The sequence below is a fragment of the Cryptomeria japonica genome, chromosome 2 (genome assembly GCF_030272615.1).
Source record: "Cryptomeria japonica chromosome 2, Sugi_1.0, whole genome shotgun sequence".
NCBI lineage: Eukaryota > Viridiplantae > Streptophyta > Pinopsida > Cupressales > Cupressaceae > Cryptomeria > Cryptomeria japonica.
In genome coordinates, this window is record NC_081406.1 from 284804071 (window position 1) to 284822746 (window position 18676).

The 18676-nt window shown below is 35.5% G+C and overlaps 1 protein-coding gene across 15 annotated transcripts in view; it reads left to right on the forward strand.

Moving 5' to 3' along the window:
• The window catches only part of LOC131054457 (protein ROOT HAIR DEFECTIVE 3), a 90704-nt gene that overhangs the window by 39803 nt on the left and 32225 nt on the right, over positions 1 to 18676 (forward strand). For 3 of the 15 annotated variants that reach the window (XM_057988975.2, XM_057988985.2, XM_057988982.2), the window contains 11 exons: positions 4917 to 5069; positions 7754 to 7820; positions 7920 to 8022; positions 16430 to 16500; positions 16614 to 16677; positions 16762 to 16827; positions 16982 to 17029; positions 17111 to 17173; positions 17300 to 17356; positions 17734 to 17892; positions 17992 to 18060. In XM_057988975.2, the coding sequence (XP_057844958.1) occupies positions 4919 to 5069; positions 7754 to 7820; positions 7920 to 8022; positions 16430 to 16500; positions 16614 to 16677; positions 16762 to 16827; positions 16982 to 17029; positions 17111 to 17173; positions 17300 to 17356; positions 17734 to 17892; positions 17992 to 18060 (918 nt within the window). In that variant the 5' untranslated portion in view covers positions 4917 to 4918. Of the gene's footprint in view, positions 1 to 2662; positions 2704 to 2728; positions 3105 to 4916; positions 5070 to 7753; positions 7821 to 7919; positions 8023 to 16429; positions 16501 to 16613; positions 16678 to 16761; positions 16828 to 16981; positions 17030 to 17110; positions 17174 to 17299; positions 17357 to 17733; positions 17893 to 17991; positions 18061 to 18676 lie in introns of those variants that run through there. The other 12 variants (XM_057988973.2, XM_057988977.2, XM_057988984.2 and 9 more) reach the window with 11 other exon arrangements.

Here is an 18676-nt window from a genome sequence, read left to right on the forward strand (position 1 = left end):
AGATTTTGCATAGATTTTGTTTAAGGGTCAACTATTGGTGGTTATCCTTTTCTGGAAATTGACTCTTCTAAAATCAATTTTGTAATCTCTTCCTATTTACAAGATTTAAATTTTGTGCACTCCCAAGAATTTTCTTAAGGAGTTTGATGCTCTTTTTAGACAATCCTTATGGGTAGGAAGTTTGGATTTCCAAAAATGGAATCTTGTGAGTTGGGATTAGGTTTACAAGCTAAAAGCAAATGGAGGGCTTGGTCTGAGGCTAGATGAACTCAATAGTTAGGTCCTAGTTGCTAAATTATATTGGTGATAGTGCAAAAATTCAGATTAAACTTGGGTAGGAATTCTCAATCATAAGTATTTGGGAGGAGTGGAGGATAAGGACATTCTATGGATTAATTTGATTGGGAAAGTATCCATGACTTGGAGCATGATTTAAAGGGGAGCCTCTTTGATTAAGGGTTGTTTTGGATATTAATAATGGCAATAGTGCTTTGTTCTAGATTGACTCTTGGGATAACAACCCTCACATTCTCTCTTCTTTTCCTGAATCTAATCTTTGAGTGATGTTTTTTGGAGATGGGATGGTCGAGAATTATTAATTTTAAGTGCTCTATTTCTTTACATATTCATTGGCAAGAGCCCTAGAGCTATCCTAGGGGAGAATCTACAAAGGATTGAGATATTCTTGTATCCATTCTTTCTTAAACACACTTTTTATTTTTTGGAGGATCTACGTATTATTTCTTGGGGCCAAGACAAGGAGTTTATTTAGTTACTCTTGGATGTCATTCCTTACAAAAATGAAGTGAAGGGCATTGTGTTTCTTCTTGGTGGAGAAAATTTTGGAATAAAATTTAGTTAGCCCAAATGCAACATGTTTGTGTGGTTGCAAAATTAGAACAAATGCCTATCTTGGGAGAACATTAGGAAAAGAGGATTCTGATAACCTTCCATTTGTGTTAGGTTTATGCCAATAATGAAAAATCCACTAATCACCTTTTTTAATGCCCCTCAATTGTAATGATTTGGTGCTTATGTTGGAATATCTCGAACAAATCTAGAATAATAGCTTCCTTCCTCTTGGAGTTTTGGGATAATATGGGTCAACCTCTAACTACCATGTGCTTCCTTGTAGTGACATGTGTGGAATATTGGTCCTTCTTTTATCCTTAGACAAAATTTGTTCGAGCAAAACCAATGTATTTTTTAAGAGTGGTAAAGTGTAGTTATGCAAGTTTGGCATAAGATTAGGATTATGCTCAAATAAACTACCGTGGCCAATTTTGATACTAATGAACCTTTGTCTTCTCTAGATGTTTTTGTTGCTAAAATTGTTAGATTTTGCCAAGATCAAGAGGTCAATGAAATGTACAAAATAGAGACACAATATAGGACAAGAATAAACTGTATTCTCATCAATAGAAAATGATCAATAATCAACTGGATTCAATAGTTCAATAGTTGTTCAATAGTTGTATACAATGAATAGAGGCCTGCTTATATAGGCAAGGCCATATGGATGTATGAGCACACAAATATGACATGTGGCTCAATGAGAAACAAGGGTACGTAGGAGAAATAATATAATATTCCACATGAGGTGGATCACCCACCGAAGGTGGAATTATCACTCCACAATAAGTGGATATGATAGTGTAATAACAAGATCAACACCATAAAAGGTGGAATCTCTCCTACACACACTATCCCAATGTGGCACAAACACCCAAGCGTCTCATATCCAAACTACTATGAAATGCATTATCCTAAGTAAACTTAAGTAAGTGTAATAATATCCATGATGAATAATTATTTACACCAACAAAAATCTTAGAATTAGTCCCATTCACTACCACACAAACTAGGCCTGATCATAAATTGCAACCTTGTCGAAAGGTGAAAAGGTCTAGTAAGTGGTCTCCTCCCCCTAGTAGTTTTTTAAAGATTAACAACATGACTCTGCTTGTGGTAATTCAAATGTAGTAGGGATTGGTGGAATTGGTTGAGATTGTGAAGGCTTTGTACACTTATTTTTCTCTACCTATATGAGATTGCATACAAATAATCAGATGAAGGCCTAGGCAATTTCTAAGGCATTGGAAAAGGCTAGTGTCCATGGAGGGAAGAAGGTTCTATGTGAGATGGATTTTATGATCTTGGTTTCCTTGATGAATAAAAGGAATTTGGAAGACTTCTATGGAGATTGATTTAGGTGGTTAGACATATTCTTCTTGTGACCACAACTTTGAATCAATATTGTTTGCACATATCTGTAAAGAGTGGAATAGGATGATATATCATCTAGCCAAATAAGCCTCAAAAGAAATGTCTAATTGGAAAGTTTTAGATTGGGAAGGTTTCACTGAGAATATAAGCTATTAGTTACTTCAACTTATCCAAAATAATAGTTAGAATATAAGCTATTAGTTACTTCAACTTATCCAAAATAATTAGTTTAAAGTTACTTACTCTTGTTTAAGATATATTTTATTTTTACCTAAAGAAAATAAATAAATAATAATCTATATTTACAAAAAAAAATCTTCTTCAACTGTTAGAGTTCACATATAAATATATATTCAAAAATAAATATAGGTTTAAAATATTATTATAAAAATGAAAATATTCATAAAACTAACTTTGAAATAATTTTGACTCACAGTACAGTTCATCGCGCGATTGCTATTTTTCACACATACCAAGGTACATATCTGAACCGCCACTTTATCCCTTTCACTTGCAGGGTACAAATACAATCTTTCTTGTAGGACGAGTCCATGAATCTATTTTGAAAAGAAAAAACGTATATTCTAATAATAATTATGCTACATTTGTTTCTTGAGAATCATTGCAGATGTTTCTACGAGTTGTATTGAAAGCCCTCCACTAAATTTCTTTTTAACATAGATTGATTGACCACCTTAGTTTGTTGCGTTAATTTTTGTCGATTCTTCAAGCATCTCAGTGACCCGCAACTTAATTGTCAGCGACGTATTCGCAGGTAGCAGAGAAGCCTCATTTTTTGCCGGTGCGGCTCTCGAGGACTTGTGGCGTGATTTCAAAGGTTCCAAAGCTTATTTTTATTTCAGACTGTGTTTAATCGGGTACACCTTGTTGAACTGTTCACTAAAAAATGTAATATTTTCCCGGTATTTGTTTTTTTCTTTTACCGTCGGAGGAATTCACGCAATCCATCGAATTTGTATTATGAGTTTTCAAGGGTCATATACATGGTTATTGACTGTGTTCGAATATTGTGTTGGTCTGATTGTTTTGTACAGTGTGAAATAAAGTGGCATAGCTGTAAACTATTTATGCTTTAAAGAAATAAGCTTCGAAGCTTAATTGCCTAAAAAATGATTTTTGATGGACTTTTCGGGAAACACTTTGTGGCCCGTCATCTTAAACTATTCATGTTTTGTGGGTTTCACTGGAGTTGTTCTTTTACATTAAATCATTCTCTGTGAGGGCCACGACAGCAAGGACGGATTAAAATTCTAAGTAATTTTAAGTAATTTTGTAGTACTTTCTTCTAAATGGCGTTGGTGATTCCATAATCAGGGTGTAAAGCAGATAACATGAATGGACCCTGATTGAAATTTATATTATTGTCCAATAAAGAGAAGTGCAATTCTTGTACAAGTTTCGAAAAAGAGGGTTTATAGTAGCAAAACTCATGAGGGAAAATCCCACTTTCACTTATTAATTCCATTCTCAAGGTACATTCATATACAATCATAAATATGAAAGTTAAACTCATGGTCATTACACCTATCAGCTGTTTTGCATGAAAATATGGGTTATAATTTCCACTGCTAATTTCTTATTCAACATTTGGAATTCGTAGAGTTCAAATTGTGTGCTATTTTAACAATAATGACTATTGTTTCCCGAGTTTTACAAACGAGTTATGCATCAATTTTGTTCTGTAACTTGTGAATCATTTTCTTAGGCTTTTTGTACATAAATGGTTCAGACAGGATGCCCTGCTGATGTACACCCACCTTTTTGTATTCTCATACTAATCTCTTACTTGATTGCACTTTTACTTATTTGGATTGAAAAATCGATCTTATACTCAACGGGAAATGTGAGTTGACATTGACTAATGAAGAATAAAGCCATGGCACACCTCTGCAAAATATTAGAGAACCAGAAATATAGTAGTAGGATAGTGGAACTGAATTCAACATTAGTTAAGTGGGATAGATAACAGAGGTGGCAGAAACACAATATTAAGAATGTAACTTTCTATAACCCATTCTAATGAAGGATATCAATATTCTAATGTATCAAGAATGTAACTTTCTATAACACAATATTCAAGGGATTCAGATATCAATCAAGGAGACAATTTGAAGGTTGTGCTGGGAAAATAGAAGTAAAATATTTTTTGTGAAAATGATATTACTTTCAAACCATGCAAAGTGTAGACACACACACACACATATACATATTTGTGTGCGTGTGTATCAGACGTAATTTATAAATTTGTAATTTGAATAACTGTTGCAATTTCAGCAACATCCACATCTATTCATTGTTAGCCTGATCGGTTTAAATGCTATTTTAAATTTCTGTATTTACTGGGAATCCCATTTAAGGATTAATCTGTGCTCATTTTAGAAACTTCTTTCAATATTTGGTGGTTGTATGGACTAGCAGTCCACATAAGATAGACTTTTCCTTATTATAATTTAATTATCTTTGAAATAGTCCTGTAATCATAAATGAAATGGAACTTAAGCTGTAAAAGTTAAAAATATATGAGTGGATTGGTTAATTATGTTTGGTATGTTTAAGAAATTATTGCAGTGACCCTGGAATGGTTTCCTAACTGTTGAACTGAAAAGTTAATGAAAATCTTATATGGAAAAGGGCCTGGCTCAACTATCTTTTGATTGTGTGTTTTACAGATATGTCTGGGGAAGCGGGCTGTTCTATCCAGCTTATTGATGGAAAAGGGCAATTTAATGACGCTGCCCTAAATAATTTAGTGAAGGCTGTGAAGCTAGCAGAACGTGGCCTTTCATATGCTGTTGTCTCTATCATGGGTCCTCAGAGCAGTGGTATGTGTTTACGTTCATCCAGCTGTCTTTTTGATGAATAAACATAGATGCTAATTTATTTTGAATAAGATACCCCAGCTTCAAGGCTTAGTGAAATAAGATGTAATAGTGTGCGTGGATGACCAAAGTAGGTCAATAGGACCAAAAGAGTATGGGAAGTTGAAGTAGCCAATCATGAGTGCTAACTGCTTAACAAACTTCAACAACCAATATGAAGTATCGAAAGCTAAAATCAGGAAGTAACAAAACCAAGGAACAAAGAGGGCGACCTTTATTTAGTTAACTGGGTTATACAAAGAAATAAATTGGAAATGCAGTAGATCAAGGAAAATTGACCATTGTCATGTTTGTTGGGTGGGGGAATGAGAAATATTTGACACCAGTATGCTAACCCTACTTGCCAATTCAGTCCCATGGCTGTGGGGGTAGATTCTGGTTTGATTGATTATAGTGATGGTGTCTTTGGTGGCTTGACTTGTTGACTTTGTCAGCATCTGGTATTGGAGTTTCCGGTATTTGAAGAAGCTTGATTCAGTTGGGAAATTGATGTCCTTCAGTGTTGATGGGCTTTCTGGAACTGGTGTAGGATTCACTTAGCCTCTATCCGTCTAGCATGTTTTAGCACCTACAGAAACATCCATGACTGTTGAATGTTTTGGAGTTTGGATCTTGTGGTTGTTGGTTGCTTTGTATGGACTTGTTTTAATGTTTTTTGTGGGTGCAATCAAGGTGCTGATTTCCGGTAATATTTTGAACTTTAAGAGCATTAGTGAATGCTCTGTGAATATTGTTACGTAGTTATGTTTCAAACATTTTAGCATAATTTTACAAAGGCCTCAACACCGAAAGATGTTTTTTTGTAAGATTTAAAATTTTTCAAAAGATATTTTTCGTATGATTTAACATTTCTTAGCATTTGGTGAATCAATCTAAATGTAATAATTCAACTGCTCAACCCCTTCCCCATCACCCCTATTCATACCCCACAAAAGTTTTAGAATATAGAAATACCATATAATAAGAAACAATATTGTGAAAGAACAGCACCCTTTCAAGGATCTGCCAGCAGCTTAGAGAAGGGGGCTGACTGGATAGAATTTTATCTCCCAATTACATAAAGCATTAATCATAAATTAGTTGTCAACTGTATCGTCTTATTCTTGTCATAATTGTTAGGTTTTGCTTATGCTGGCAGAAATTCAATATAAAATGAACTCAATGATTTATTTGACTGGTAGTCTTTGTCTTCCAATAACTAGACTCATCTTGTTCTCTAGCATTGGCTCAGACTTAGGATGCGTTTTCTGAGCTTTTCCTTTGCTGCATCTCTTGAGGTGAATGTGTTTCAAGCTTCTAACAAATAGTCCAGTGAACTTGTTTCCTAATTTGTGGTCTGTGCCCCCTTTCTTGGATGTGGTAGGGTTTTTTGATGGGTTTGACATCTTGATTTGTCTAATCGTTCTAAATTTTTTTTTTACTTAGAGAACAGATATTTATGTTACGCTTGTGTTGAGCATCAAACTTCTTTTCATTTTGGGGCTTTGCTTCTAATATTGTTTGCTGAAATCATTCTGGTTTTTCAATATTTTTGTTGAGATAGCAGATGGAATGTTGAAGTTTTTAGTTATTCTGACATTGCATATTGTGAAACTGTTTCCAGCCTTGGGCCTTTGTTACATGCAGCACATGTGGGGAGAAACTCTCATGCATGGGAAAAGTGATTGCTGTCATGTTCTGACTTCTAGAGAAGACTCTTTCATAATATTGCAACAATTTCTTTTGCTGTTTGTCCTTTTACAAAGTTTGATTGAATGCTTGGTCCTTTTGAATTTTTGGTTGGAAGACATGTCATGACTCTCTTTGGGATGGAAATGGTGGAGGGTTCTCTGCTTTCCATCAGAGATGGTCAATTAGTTCTTCTTATTCATGGTCTGAGCTAGGGTAACGGGTGATCTTTATAAGCTTTCTCTTTACTTGTTTTGTTGAATAGATGTTAGCAGGAGCTAGACTTCCAAGGATTTCTCAGCAAGGCCTTATTAGGCCAGATCATTATCCTATGGACATCATCGGATTTTATATTCCACCTTTTGTGGTGATTAATGTGAATACTGGTCACTTTTGCTACAGATTACAGCTAGCCTTGGTCTCCACCATTGGTTTCTATTGGTGTTTTCTTTGTCAACGAACTTTCCGTTCTCTTGGTTATTTGCACTTCATTGCTTTGATCTTTTTGACTTGACTAGAATTTACCAGTTCTTCACCCTCTCTAGATAGCAATTTCTATTATTTTCAGTTGTAATTATGTTTCAGTTTGTTTTTATTCATTTCATGTAGTATCATGTTTCTTGAGATGGATTTGGTTACTCTTGGATGTTAATATATTTACTTTAAATTCGTTCCTTATAAAGAACAAATTTTTCTGCTTACATTGGACATTTCCCTTTCTCTTGGTATTTAAGTTTGATTGCTTGAGGACTTAAGTACTTCAATTCCATTGCAAACTGCAAAGCATAGTAGGAATATCTGCAGTACCATATTCATTTCTACAGACTATTTTCTTCCTGATATTTTGGAACGTGAAATGGAAGCTCTTTTAATTTAACTACTCTTGCAAAATTGCAAGATTGATAATTTTTGAAATCACATAAATTTGCAATTTGTGCTTTGTGTTCTATGTCTGACAGGAAAAAGTACTCTTCTGAATCATCTTTTCCATACAAATTTCAGGGAGATGGATGCTTTCATGGGCAGGTCAGTTCCCTATTGCTTGTATTCTTTTGTTTTTAAATTTTAATGTATAATTTGTCATTATATATCGAGAATAAATAAATTTGATGTCATTTTTTGCAGGTCTCAAACAACTCAAGGTATTTGGCTTTCACAGGCTGTTGGCATTGAGCCTTGTACTCTAGTTATGGACTTGGAGGGTACTGATGGGAGAGAAAGAGGAGAGGTGATATTTTCTTTCATAATATATTATCCTTCTCCTTGAATGAATGTATTTTTTTTTTTTTTTTTTGTTAACCCAGAGGTATCCCCGCGTCTCATCCCAGCGACCAACCTCGCCTTACCTTGGGCTTATGCGAGCCAAGTTGGGGTCAGAGGAGAGGCGAGATGAGGCGAGACTAGTCCTCTGGAGGCGGATGAGTCCGCCCGTAGTCCCCAGCCGCCGGGATAACCTGGCAGGGAATCAAACCCGAGACCAATGGGGAGCAAACCCACGGCCCAAGCCAATTCACCTACCATGCGGGACTTGAATGAATGTATTTGTTGATGTGTTTTTATGCACTTCGAACACATTATAAAATACGAAGTATTCTATCCTCTCTTGAACAAGGAAACCTTATATGCTAAATGATATGATTAAGTAAGGTAACCCCAAGGATTCTTTAGTCAGATCTTGACTTTGCAAATGGATAGACTCAATTGTATGATGTGATATGTAATACAGATGCAAAAGCATATGGATTTCAAAGAATCAATGTTGTTCAATTAATCAAGGAGACAAAGGTCCTTTAAATAGAGTTACAAAGACGATAAACCCTCCAAACTATTGCAGATGAGCAAGATGCTTGAAAATAGACTGCAAACAAGAGACTAGTGTAGATGTTCGCACAACAACTCCAGGTGCGACTAAAAATAGACTGCAGCAAAGTACAATTTTTGAGGAAAAAATTATAAACCCTCCCATGATTTTTTTTTACAGGGACAAAAAATATATAAAAACCAAGAGACTTTTTTAAGGGAAAAAAATATTAAAACCCATCAGAATTTTTTTCAAGTAAAAAAAAATTAAAAACCGAAACAAACATCGATGCCCATAAGCCATCTTCACGCTTTTTGAGGCACGAAAAACAAGGTACTGAGAAGATGCTAAGTGCACAAAACTTGAGGTACTAGGTTCAATGCACTGAGACAAGTCTAGACACAAATTCCAATGCAGAAAATAGAGGCAGATATAAGTACAAACTTCAAAAAACAGATGAAAAACCCAGAAATCCTTGCAAAAAACAACATAGATTTCGAGAAAATTTTACGGCTGACCCAAAAATCCGAAGACAACCCAGAAATCCTTGCGAAAAACCCAGAAAGAATCTGAAATCAGAATTGAAATCTGCTGGCACGAAATTCGAGGTATGGAAAACGATGCACCCACAAATTTTTTTGAAAACAACCCAGTTGAGCTCTCGAAAAACCCATCAAGAATCTGCAATCAGAAAAAAATTTCGACTTGATTTGAAGGGTAAAAACCCTAATCAAAAATGCAGATTTCCGTCCAAAAATGGTAGAAAAATTTGCAGGTGGAAAAAATCGCGTCACACACAGAGGATTAATGGTGTCGCGGGACGAAGGTCTGGTTAAAAAGAAATCTGCCACAGAAAACACGAAGGACAGTAGAAAAAACCACCTGAAAGAAAACTCTTTAGAAAAAAAAATTTAAATTTCGAATTCTTAAAAAATCACAGGCCCTAGATTTGTTTTTTCAGTGATGAAAAATTTCATTCGAAATTTTTTAGAAAAAACAAAATTTTTCTTTCTACTCTGATACTATAACGTAGGTGCAAAAGCATATGGATTTCAAAGAATCGATGTTGTTCAATTAATCAAGGAGACAAAGCTCCTTTAAATAGAGTTACAAAGACTATGTTTCTAAAAGAAACAATCATTAACTAGAGGCGAAATTAGAAACAACTTAAATGACCATTAATAACACAGAGAAAGATATTATTCTAATAATATGCTGGTATCACAAAGGGACTTACGTTTATGAATCACAGTTGGAACTTGCAAACTACCTTTTCTCAAACAAAAAAATATCAAAAGGGAAAGGGTTTAGATAAATCTTATCTAATACCTAAGGATAATGATGATAATGATTGATGATCAAATTCCTTCAAACCAAGCTTTGCTTCATCATGATAACAACATCTACACAAAAACTGATGCGGTCTCCTAAGGTAGTGAATGATTTTCATTATTGCAAATACCCAATACTGGCACATCTGGAACAAATATCTACAATCGAACTTAGCTACAATAACAAGGTTTAGGCTAACTTTACACTGTAGCTTACAATCAGCAAACCACAAAAAGTATGAACCAAGGAATTCATCACATATCATCACATTACTCCATTAAGATCAATGAACTTTAACTAAACTTAGAGAAATAGAAACCATGCAAAATGTTGAAATAAGACACAAATTCCACCATAGCTTCAACGGAAGTAGTATTTTCAATCAAGCCTCGGCAACAATCTCTATCTTCCCTCCTACTCTACTCTAACTTGAATATTCTAATTAGGAACTAACTATTCTATTAACTCTTACAAATGAAAAGGCAAGGCCTTTTATAGACTCTCCATTATAATCAAGGGCCTAGGATTGATTCGAAATCAATGGCCAAGATTACAAGATGAAACCCTAATTAGGGTTTGTTGACCAATAAGATCATTACATTGCTTTGATTACACATTTTCTAGGTGAAAGACCAATAGGAAATAAAGTTAGGTACATTGAATTCAGTGCCCTCCACATGCATAGTTTGTTGATGAGTCAGGTTCAATGCACTTGGACGCCTTGACTTGTCATGATTTGATTGGTGGATGAAGGGGATTAGATGCCACCTTAGCCACTTGCTCGCTTTGTAAATCATCACAAGGAAGTCTTTGTGTTTGAGCAATGTCTCTTGATACTCAACATCATCATGTGGCCTTTGACTGATTATGGGTCATATTCCCAAATTGCATCATTTTGGTGTTCAAGTCTCATCTTCACATTTCCACTTTCAACCTTTGATTCTTGAAAAACCTTAGACTTGAATTGCCTAGTGGAGTTCTTGACTTTATGTCGCAATATCAGCTCCTTGCATGTTGAGATGTCCTTCTTGTTGTGGTTGAAAGACCTTCATCCTCGATTCACCTCCTTGTGCATCTCCTTTGAAGTTCTTGAGCTTGTCCTTACAAATGTTGTCCTTTCCTTTCGATGGAGTCTTTCATTCCATGCTCCATGCACCTCATTGCCTGCATTAAATCTGGGAAAACAAAGAAAGAACCTTCAATTATGATGGTGAACAAAATGTGACTCCTTGTCTTCTCTGCTGTGAATTCGTTTCTGCTCTGCCTGAATCTGAATTGCATTTGAGGTGGTAATGAAAGGTTTGATTTGTCTTCTCTAATACAGTTTCATGTAACACTAGCATTGTTTAATAAGAAGGTCGGCTAGGACAAGGCTTTAAATTATTTTTCAATGTGTTTATTGGCAACAGAGGTTCCTTTGTTTGAGGAAATGGGTGCTTTATCTAGAATCCAGAGCTGACAAAGTTTTAATCAATTTCAAACTCATCAACTTTGCAGGCTATCTCAAGAAAAAAAAACTTATCCAAGCACAAGAACTTGCAATAAGGTCTTCAAACACAATGAAATTAGGGAAATCAGTTTAATATTCAATAGTTTTTTTTTTTTTTCCAATTGCTTCTCTTATATTTTTGACCTTGAGTCTAACTTCGCATCATTAAAATTTCAACAGTAAGCGTGTTATTAGAGAAAATAGACATGAGGAGATTGCTTGATCCAATTTAATTTAATTTGGTACTTTGATGATCTTCTAAAACCGTTTATGGGGACCTTAACCTTGCTCCAACCTTGAACACTTGTTTCATTCATGTCATATTCTCATTAGTTTGTCTTCCATGATACTTAGAATTTGAGGTTTTATTTACGTGCTTCAAGCATTAGGCATGGTGAACCTTGAAAACTCAAGATGTAATCTGAGTTTTGAGTAAGGTTTAATTGTGGTTTTGGTCAAGGCCAAGGACTTCAAGTCCCAGTGGCCAGAACTAGACCAATAAACATCTGAGTAACAAGTTATGGGGATTGTGATATCTGTCACAATCTTGGCTGCTTGGGATATTATGAAAAGATTCAAATTATGTCCATAACCTTGAATAGCGTTGAGGAGATTGAGAATGTGATTCAATTTTTCACTTAGGCGATAAGTCTGGTATCATTTGTAACCTTACCTTGGGATTGCAATTGAAAATCTCCTCCATCATGCATATTCATGTGAGTCAACTTTGAGGCAGTCATGTGGATTTTTCTGTAGGAATCTTAATCCTTCATCTGGAACATTATTCACTTAAGGATTTAGGAAAAAGATTGAAACTGAAATGCTGCTGAGTTGGAGACTTTCTCAGGAACTCTTCTGCAGATTTGTTGTAAACTAAGGCAAACATGTTAGAAGCATTCAAAAGAAGAGTGAAATGACAAGCAGAACAAGGAATACCAAAAAGAAATTTACATTTTCTGGTTTTGCCCCCTAAAACAAATGGATTCCCACGATGGCCAAGCAGGACTTGGACTGTACTTAGTGTCCACCACATCACTTGACAGGTAAATGTTCCAACTTAGGAAGGTTTGAAAGTTTTGGAAAACTCCATGAATGCCTTAGTCCAACCTACACTGGGACTCAGAAGTTTGAATATTGATACAGGGCTTTAGCATCTTGAATGTAAAACTGTGGCTGAGAGAAGCTCAAGGATTTAATATTGAATAGAGCCTAGATTTCTCTCTCAACAGGGTAAACTAACTCATATCTGAATTAAGTGGAGTTCCACTAATTGACCTTTTAATTTTCCCATTCCTTGAGTCTTCACAATAGAATTTCATTAGGCCAACTTCTAGAAGGTAAGCAGATATCAAATCATAGTCAGAGCTCCAGAATCCATATAAACATTGGAAATTAAGCATATAACATGGTCGAGTCCACTAGTATTACCTTCATTTTGCAGTATAAGTACATTATCTTTAGGACTCTTACATCATAAGTTCTGGCTCTGGACCCTCTGCTCTTCTAAGATTCAGAATCAGATCACAATTCATTATAACTAAAATCAAAACTTGGTTTTCAATAAATTGGCATTCACATAAACCAATTTACAATTATGCACAACTGATTGCTTTCTGAATTTGTTCATCCTTAAATACTGAAGGGTTGATTTTTCAGAATTTCCTAGCTTGACCCCATCAAGCTCGACTCCTAAGTTATATACATATACAATCTCTCAAACACAAACTGGACAAATTATATGAAATCCTACAGATTACCCTTAATCTAAAGTAGACTTAAAGATAAATCTAGTCAGGTATATTTCAAGCCTCAACTCTCCATCCTCGTAGAAACCAACAGAGAACCTAAGAAAATACTAGTTATACAGCCTTCTTATGGGAATACACTAAGAACTGAGGGTTCATTTTATTGAAGGAGCACTATTCATTTTCTTAACTATTCTTCCTTCATGAGCTAGACTAGGAATTTCTTTCATATATCCATCAATGGTCATTAATCTTCTAGGAAATATAACAAAACCTTGTTAGTATGATACTCTTTCAAACAATACAGAGATTAATAATCAGTTTTTATGGTTTTCTTATGGTTAACTAACTACTTAATCATTAATATCAAATGGAAATAAAACAATTAGTTTGATTTCACTGAAGGACTTTTAGATTATGTTGCTGCCACTTTCCATCTGGTTAAGCAGAGGAAACAGGTTTGCTGTTCCACGGGGCCTCTCTCACAACAAGTGCCAAGTTCTATGTGGGGTAAAAGAAGTGCCATTATCACTGCCTATCCTCCGACTACATCACCCCTAACATGGAATTCATCCGATCACTCTACTTTCTTCCAAATTTTCCGTTTTCCTTCTTACCAAGGGCTCCATTCTGAATTAAGTTCTAACACATATACTCAGAAATTCTGACTAGTTCACACATAAGGAATTTCCACCGTAAAAGAGTCAACAATCAAGCAAGGATCTAATAAACCAGGTAATTGAGACTCTCATATTGTTAGTTGTGATTTACTTCCAATAGAAAGGGAGATGCATTTCTAGGTGACCAAACCTGTAGGCTAAATCACCAAACTTCGGCTGAGGCCTCATAGCTGAATAACTTTTGTTAATGTTAAAATCCATGCCTCAAGTGCCTTAGGGTGAGTCTTCCCATCTTCTTCTAGACAAAATAGAATAACCATACAGCTTCACATGCAAATGTTTTAGGATAAGGGAAATCAAACAATTCACAAATCATAAACAAACTGTGGCAGATTTTAATAATGATTCAAGTAGCAATTCACCTTAATACAGATAATGTAATGTTAGAAACATATTTCTGAGGCAAGCCAGCTCCTCTTTCGACCCTCTTTCTATCCTTAATCAGTCTTAATTCCCATCCTTTCTTCTTGTAAACTTTCTGCCTAAGCTTCCAACTCAGACACTTCACCAATTAACAGACCAAATTAACTAGCCTTTTAGCAAATCCCATCACTCTACGCATTAATTCTCCATGGATAATCCCTGACATAGTCATCATTTCCAGTTTTATTTGGTTGGCTTTAAATCTATATGAGCGCTGGGTTATATATTCCGCTTCCAATTGCTTTTCAGCTTGCATTTCCAAGTATCCTCACCTGTATGTTCTCCAGTTTTCTCAAGGCTTCCACCTGGATCCTCATTTACTTATGCCACTTTGACTTGTCTGGTGTTCTTCTGATTAAATATTTCTCCATCACTGGTTTCTTTCTCCAAGGCTCTCCTTTCTCCAGTATGATCTTCAAGATTGGGGCCCTTTAATATCTGAGTTTGTTTTTGTTGAGCCTTGCTCCTTCCCTGTTCTACTCCCCAGGTGTCTACAATTGTTTGTCATCCCCGGTTCTTGCTACCATGTGAGCTGCTACTGCTGACTCAGTTTCTTCCCATGGAACTAGGCACCCTCCTCTTACTCTGTTTGGATTTCTTTATAAGTTTATACCTGTGACCTTCACACCACCCAACAGAATTTTGTCTTCTGGTATAGAATAATTAGAAATTAATCAAATTAAGGGATAAACATTATATTAACCACCATATTATCCTTAGATCACATCTGGACCTATCATTTATAATTTAGGCAATCAGCCTACTCTATGAATCTCTGTAATCAATTCCAGACTTCAAACCAGACCAGCTACATTTCTTAACATTAAATGAAACGACTCAAAACTAATCAAATTCATGGTCTTCTAATACACACATCTTCCAAGGCCGTCCCTGACCAGATACTAAAGTGGGTGTCTACTAATGGGTGATTGTACTAACGTGAGACTTCTTAAACAAGGTTGTTTTAATGAGACATTATACTAATCTTGAATTTCTTAAACAAGGTTGTTCTCTTCTTTTTTTTTCCATTGCAAATGTGATAATTTTATCATATTTGACACTATTGTGTTTAATGATCTTGTTGGCAATAAGATTCCTTTTAAGGAAAGGGTGTGGTATAAAATCTGCACCCAATAGGGTTTTGATTGATTGGAAATTCCTTATTGGCTTATAAGGCCATCACTGGAAAAAGAAGCTAGAGACTGTCGATTCCCTTCAATTAGGTCTTCAGATGCAATGAACTTTTGGAAACCATTTTAATACCTGATACGGAGTCCCTTTTTTTCAATTGCCTTCTTATGTCTTCAATCTAACTCTAACTGTGATTCGTCATAGAGGTTAATTGCAGGGTTGGAAACTTCACACTCTTGCAATTGATGCTCCAGAAAATAGAATGATAAATAAAATGGATGTGGGGAGATTGTTTGATCCAATTTAATTTATCCCATACTAACACGTTCTACATGAACTTGTTTAGAACTCAAATTTGTGTTATCACTTAGCTTGCATCACATAGACAGTTAGGTCATGATAAGCATATGTGGAGGCTTTGCAACAAAATGATTTTTTCCAGTCAAGCTTTGGAAAAGAAAATGTTGCAGACCTGTTAGTGCTGCTGCTGTGGCCCTGCTGGCTCATTTTTCTGATTGGCAAACCATGGGTGCTCCATCATGGTTTTTTTAAATTGACTTTTTTAAAGTTTGGTTGTTTGCCTTTCTTTCTCTGAATGGGTTCTCCTGGGTATGGCCTGGCATTGCTTGGTTTCAGATTCTCTGTGACACATACCTACAGGATACCCAGGATGGCAAGGCCATGTCGTGACCAAATGCATGTCCTTTCCCGCATCTGTATCTGTCACATCTGGTATGGCAATTGGGCCCAAAAATGAGAGACCTGGTAACTTAGGTGTAAACAATATACGATCAATAATTGACACATATATAGTACACTTGTAGCTTTATTAGGTGCACATTCGGTTTATCTCTGAATGCAATCTAACATAATCACTTCTTTTGAGCTTGCATCTGAATTATTAGTATTTACTACTAAAATTTGAGTAGGATAGCAATATAATTTTGGAAGCACTCCTAGATTTGGAATTAGTGCTTCTCTTTTGCATCAGCATGGTACTGAGCATTATAATGAATTGTTTATTTTGGTTGTAGGATGATACGACATTTGAGAAGCAGAGTTCACTTTTTGCTTTAGCAGTTTCAGACATTGTGCTGATAAATATGTAAGTACCATTTGTTCAAATATTCTTCTTTCATCTGTTTCTGCATGTGATGCAGTGCATAAAATGTAGTCTGTATATTGTCAGTGATCTGTTATGAATGGTTATTTGTTCAGGTGGTGTCATGACATTGGCCGTGAACAAGCAGCAAACAAGCCATTATTAAAAACAGTGTTCCAGGTATTCTGTGGTATATTGTCTTTGGAAGTTGTTGGAGTGAGTTTTTGATTGTTTTGTTAATTCACGTTTCTTCATTTATGATAGGTCATGATGCGTTTGTTTAGTCCGCGAAGGACAACATTACTTTTTGTCATTCGGGATAAGACGAAGGTGCATATTTTTATTTTGTCACTCCTCACAGCACCTTTTGAGGTTCAAAGACACAATGTGAATAGTGACTTTTATACATTGAGTTTTCTAGTTTACTTTTCAGTTTAAATGTGCTGATTTTCTTGTAACAAATTTCTGGTTCTATTATGTATAGACACCTTTAGAAGTTCTGGAGCCCATTCTTCGAGAAGATATTCAGAAGGTGATTCTTTTATGCATTTTTATGTTCGTTTTGACACATTTTACTTTCAGGCATTACACTGATCATAAATTTGGTATACAGATTTGGAATTCTGTCCCAAAACCACCAAAACACAGAGAGACACCACTTAGTGAGTTTTTCAATGTATGTTTATTCACTTTTTTTTCTCAAAAATTTTACGAATAGTATCTTGGTGCTCTTTTTGTACAATGTTAAATAGTTGTCCACTTGTCCATTGCACTAAATATACTCCTTATTGATTGTATCTAGGTTGAAGTTACAGCTTTGTCAAGTTATGAAGAGAAAGAAGAACTTTTCAAAGAGCAGGTAATAAGTGTTTCTTCTTTCTTGTAGAACTCTCTTACGTACCACTGGACAAATCTCAAAATCATAAATTGCAGTTTGAGTTTAATAAATGCCAAATCAGCTGGGTTTTGGTTTACCTTGTTATGCAATCCTATCCGTGTTGAAGCTATATTCTGTAAGCTTTTGAAAATTAGTCGGTAGCTATGCTTGGTTCTATTTCTTATTTGATTATTTTATATTCCTTGAGGAATTCATTCTTTAAGATTTCTGAGACAGGGTTATCAGCATGTCTGCTCTTTGATGTTTGTATAATACAGTGTAATTTTTTCCTTGATGATAGCCAGTCTTTTATCTAGAGTTTCCTCTCAGTGATCATTAGCAGTGCTATATTTGCCTAGGTTGCATTCCTCAGAGAACGCTTTTTCAACTCCATTACACCTGGTGGACTTGCTGGTGACAGAAGAGCAGTTGTCCCTGCATCTGGTTTTCCATTCAGCATACAGCAAATTTGGAAAATTATCAAAGAAAATAGGGACCTTGACTTGCCTGCTCATAAGGTTCCAACTTTTTTATTGTATTATGAATTTTTGACAAATGATAAATAGGTTTGTCATCTTTTGTTTTATTACTACCATTTGACTTTGGGTTTATGATAGGTGATGGTTGCAACTGTTCGATGTGAAGAGATTGCAAAAGAAAAAGTTGATCAGTTGTCCATTGATGAGGTACTCTATCTGTGAATTCTGATATTGTGATTTATCATGTAGCAGGAAATTGAAGGAGTATATTCTGACTCAGCAATTTTGGCGTTGGACCAGTGTGCTTTTTGACGAGTTGAATGTGTTTTCCAGCTTTTTTTTACTGGAGAGTTGTATGGGAGTTCATATTTTTAATTTTTGTTTTTTTCCATCTTCACTCATTCAAACATACTTTACCAATATAATATTACATGCCATGGTAGGATACAATTGTATTCAAAATGAAATTGTTTTCAATTATTTTGTCAAATATCAACTTATCATTTTTCTGATTTTTCTCATCAACATGATTTTCAATGTTAAAAGTTGTTTTGATTGGCCGCTCAATTCACCCTCTTATTTTACTTTATTTGATGCACAAATTCACGAAGTTGTGAGAGGAATGGACAATCTCATAAAAACTGAGTTACCGGGTTGGGCCCCCTAGACCCCTGGTACTAGTCCGGTATGGTCCTGGTTCAGGGTTCAGGTCCGGTTTGCCTGTGGTTCGGACAGGGTTCGTGGTTCGCAGGCTTGGTTCGAACCAGGGCGAACCCAAGAGGACCTAGGGTCGAACCCAAGAGGACCCAAGTCGAACCCAGGG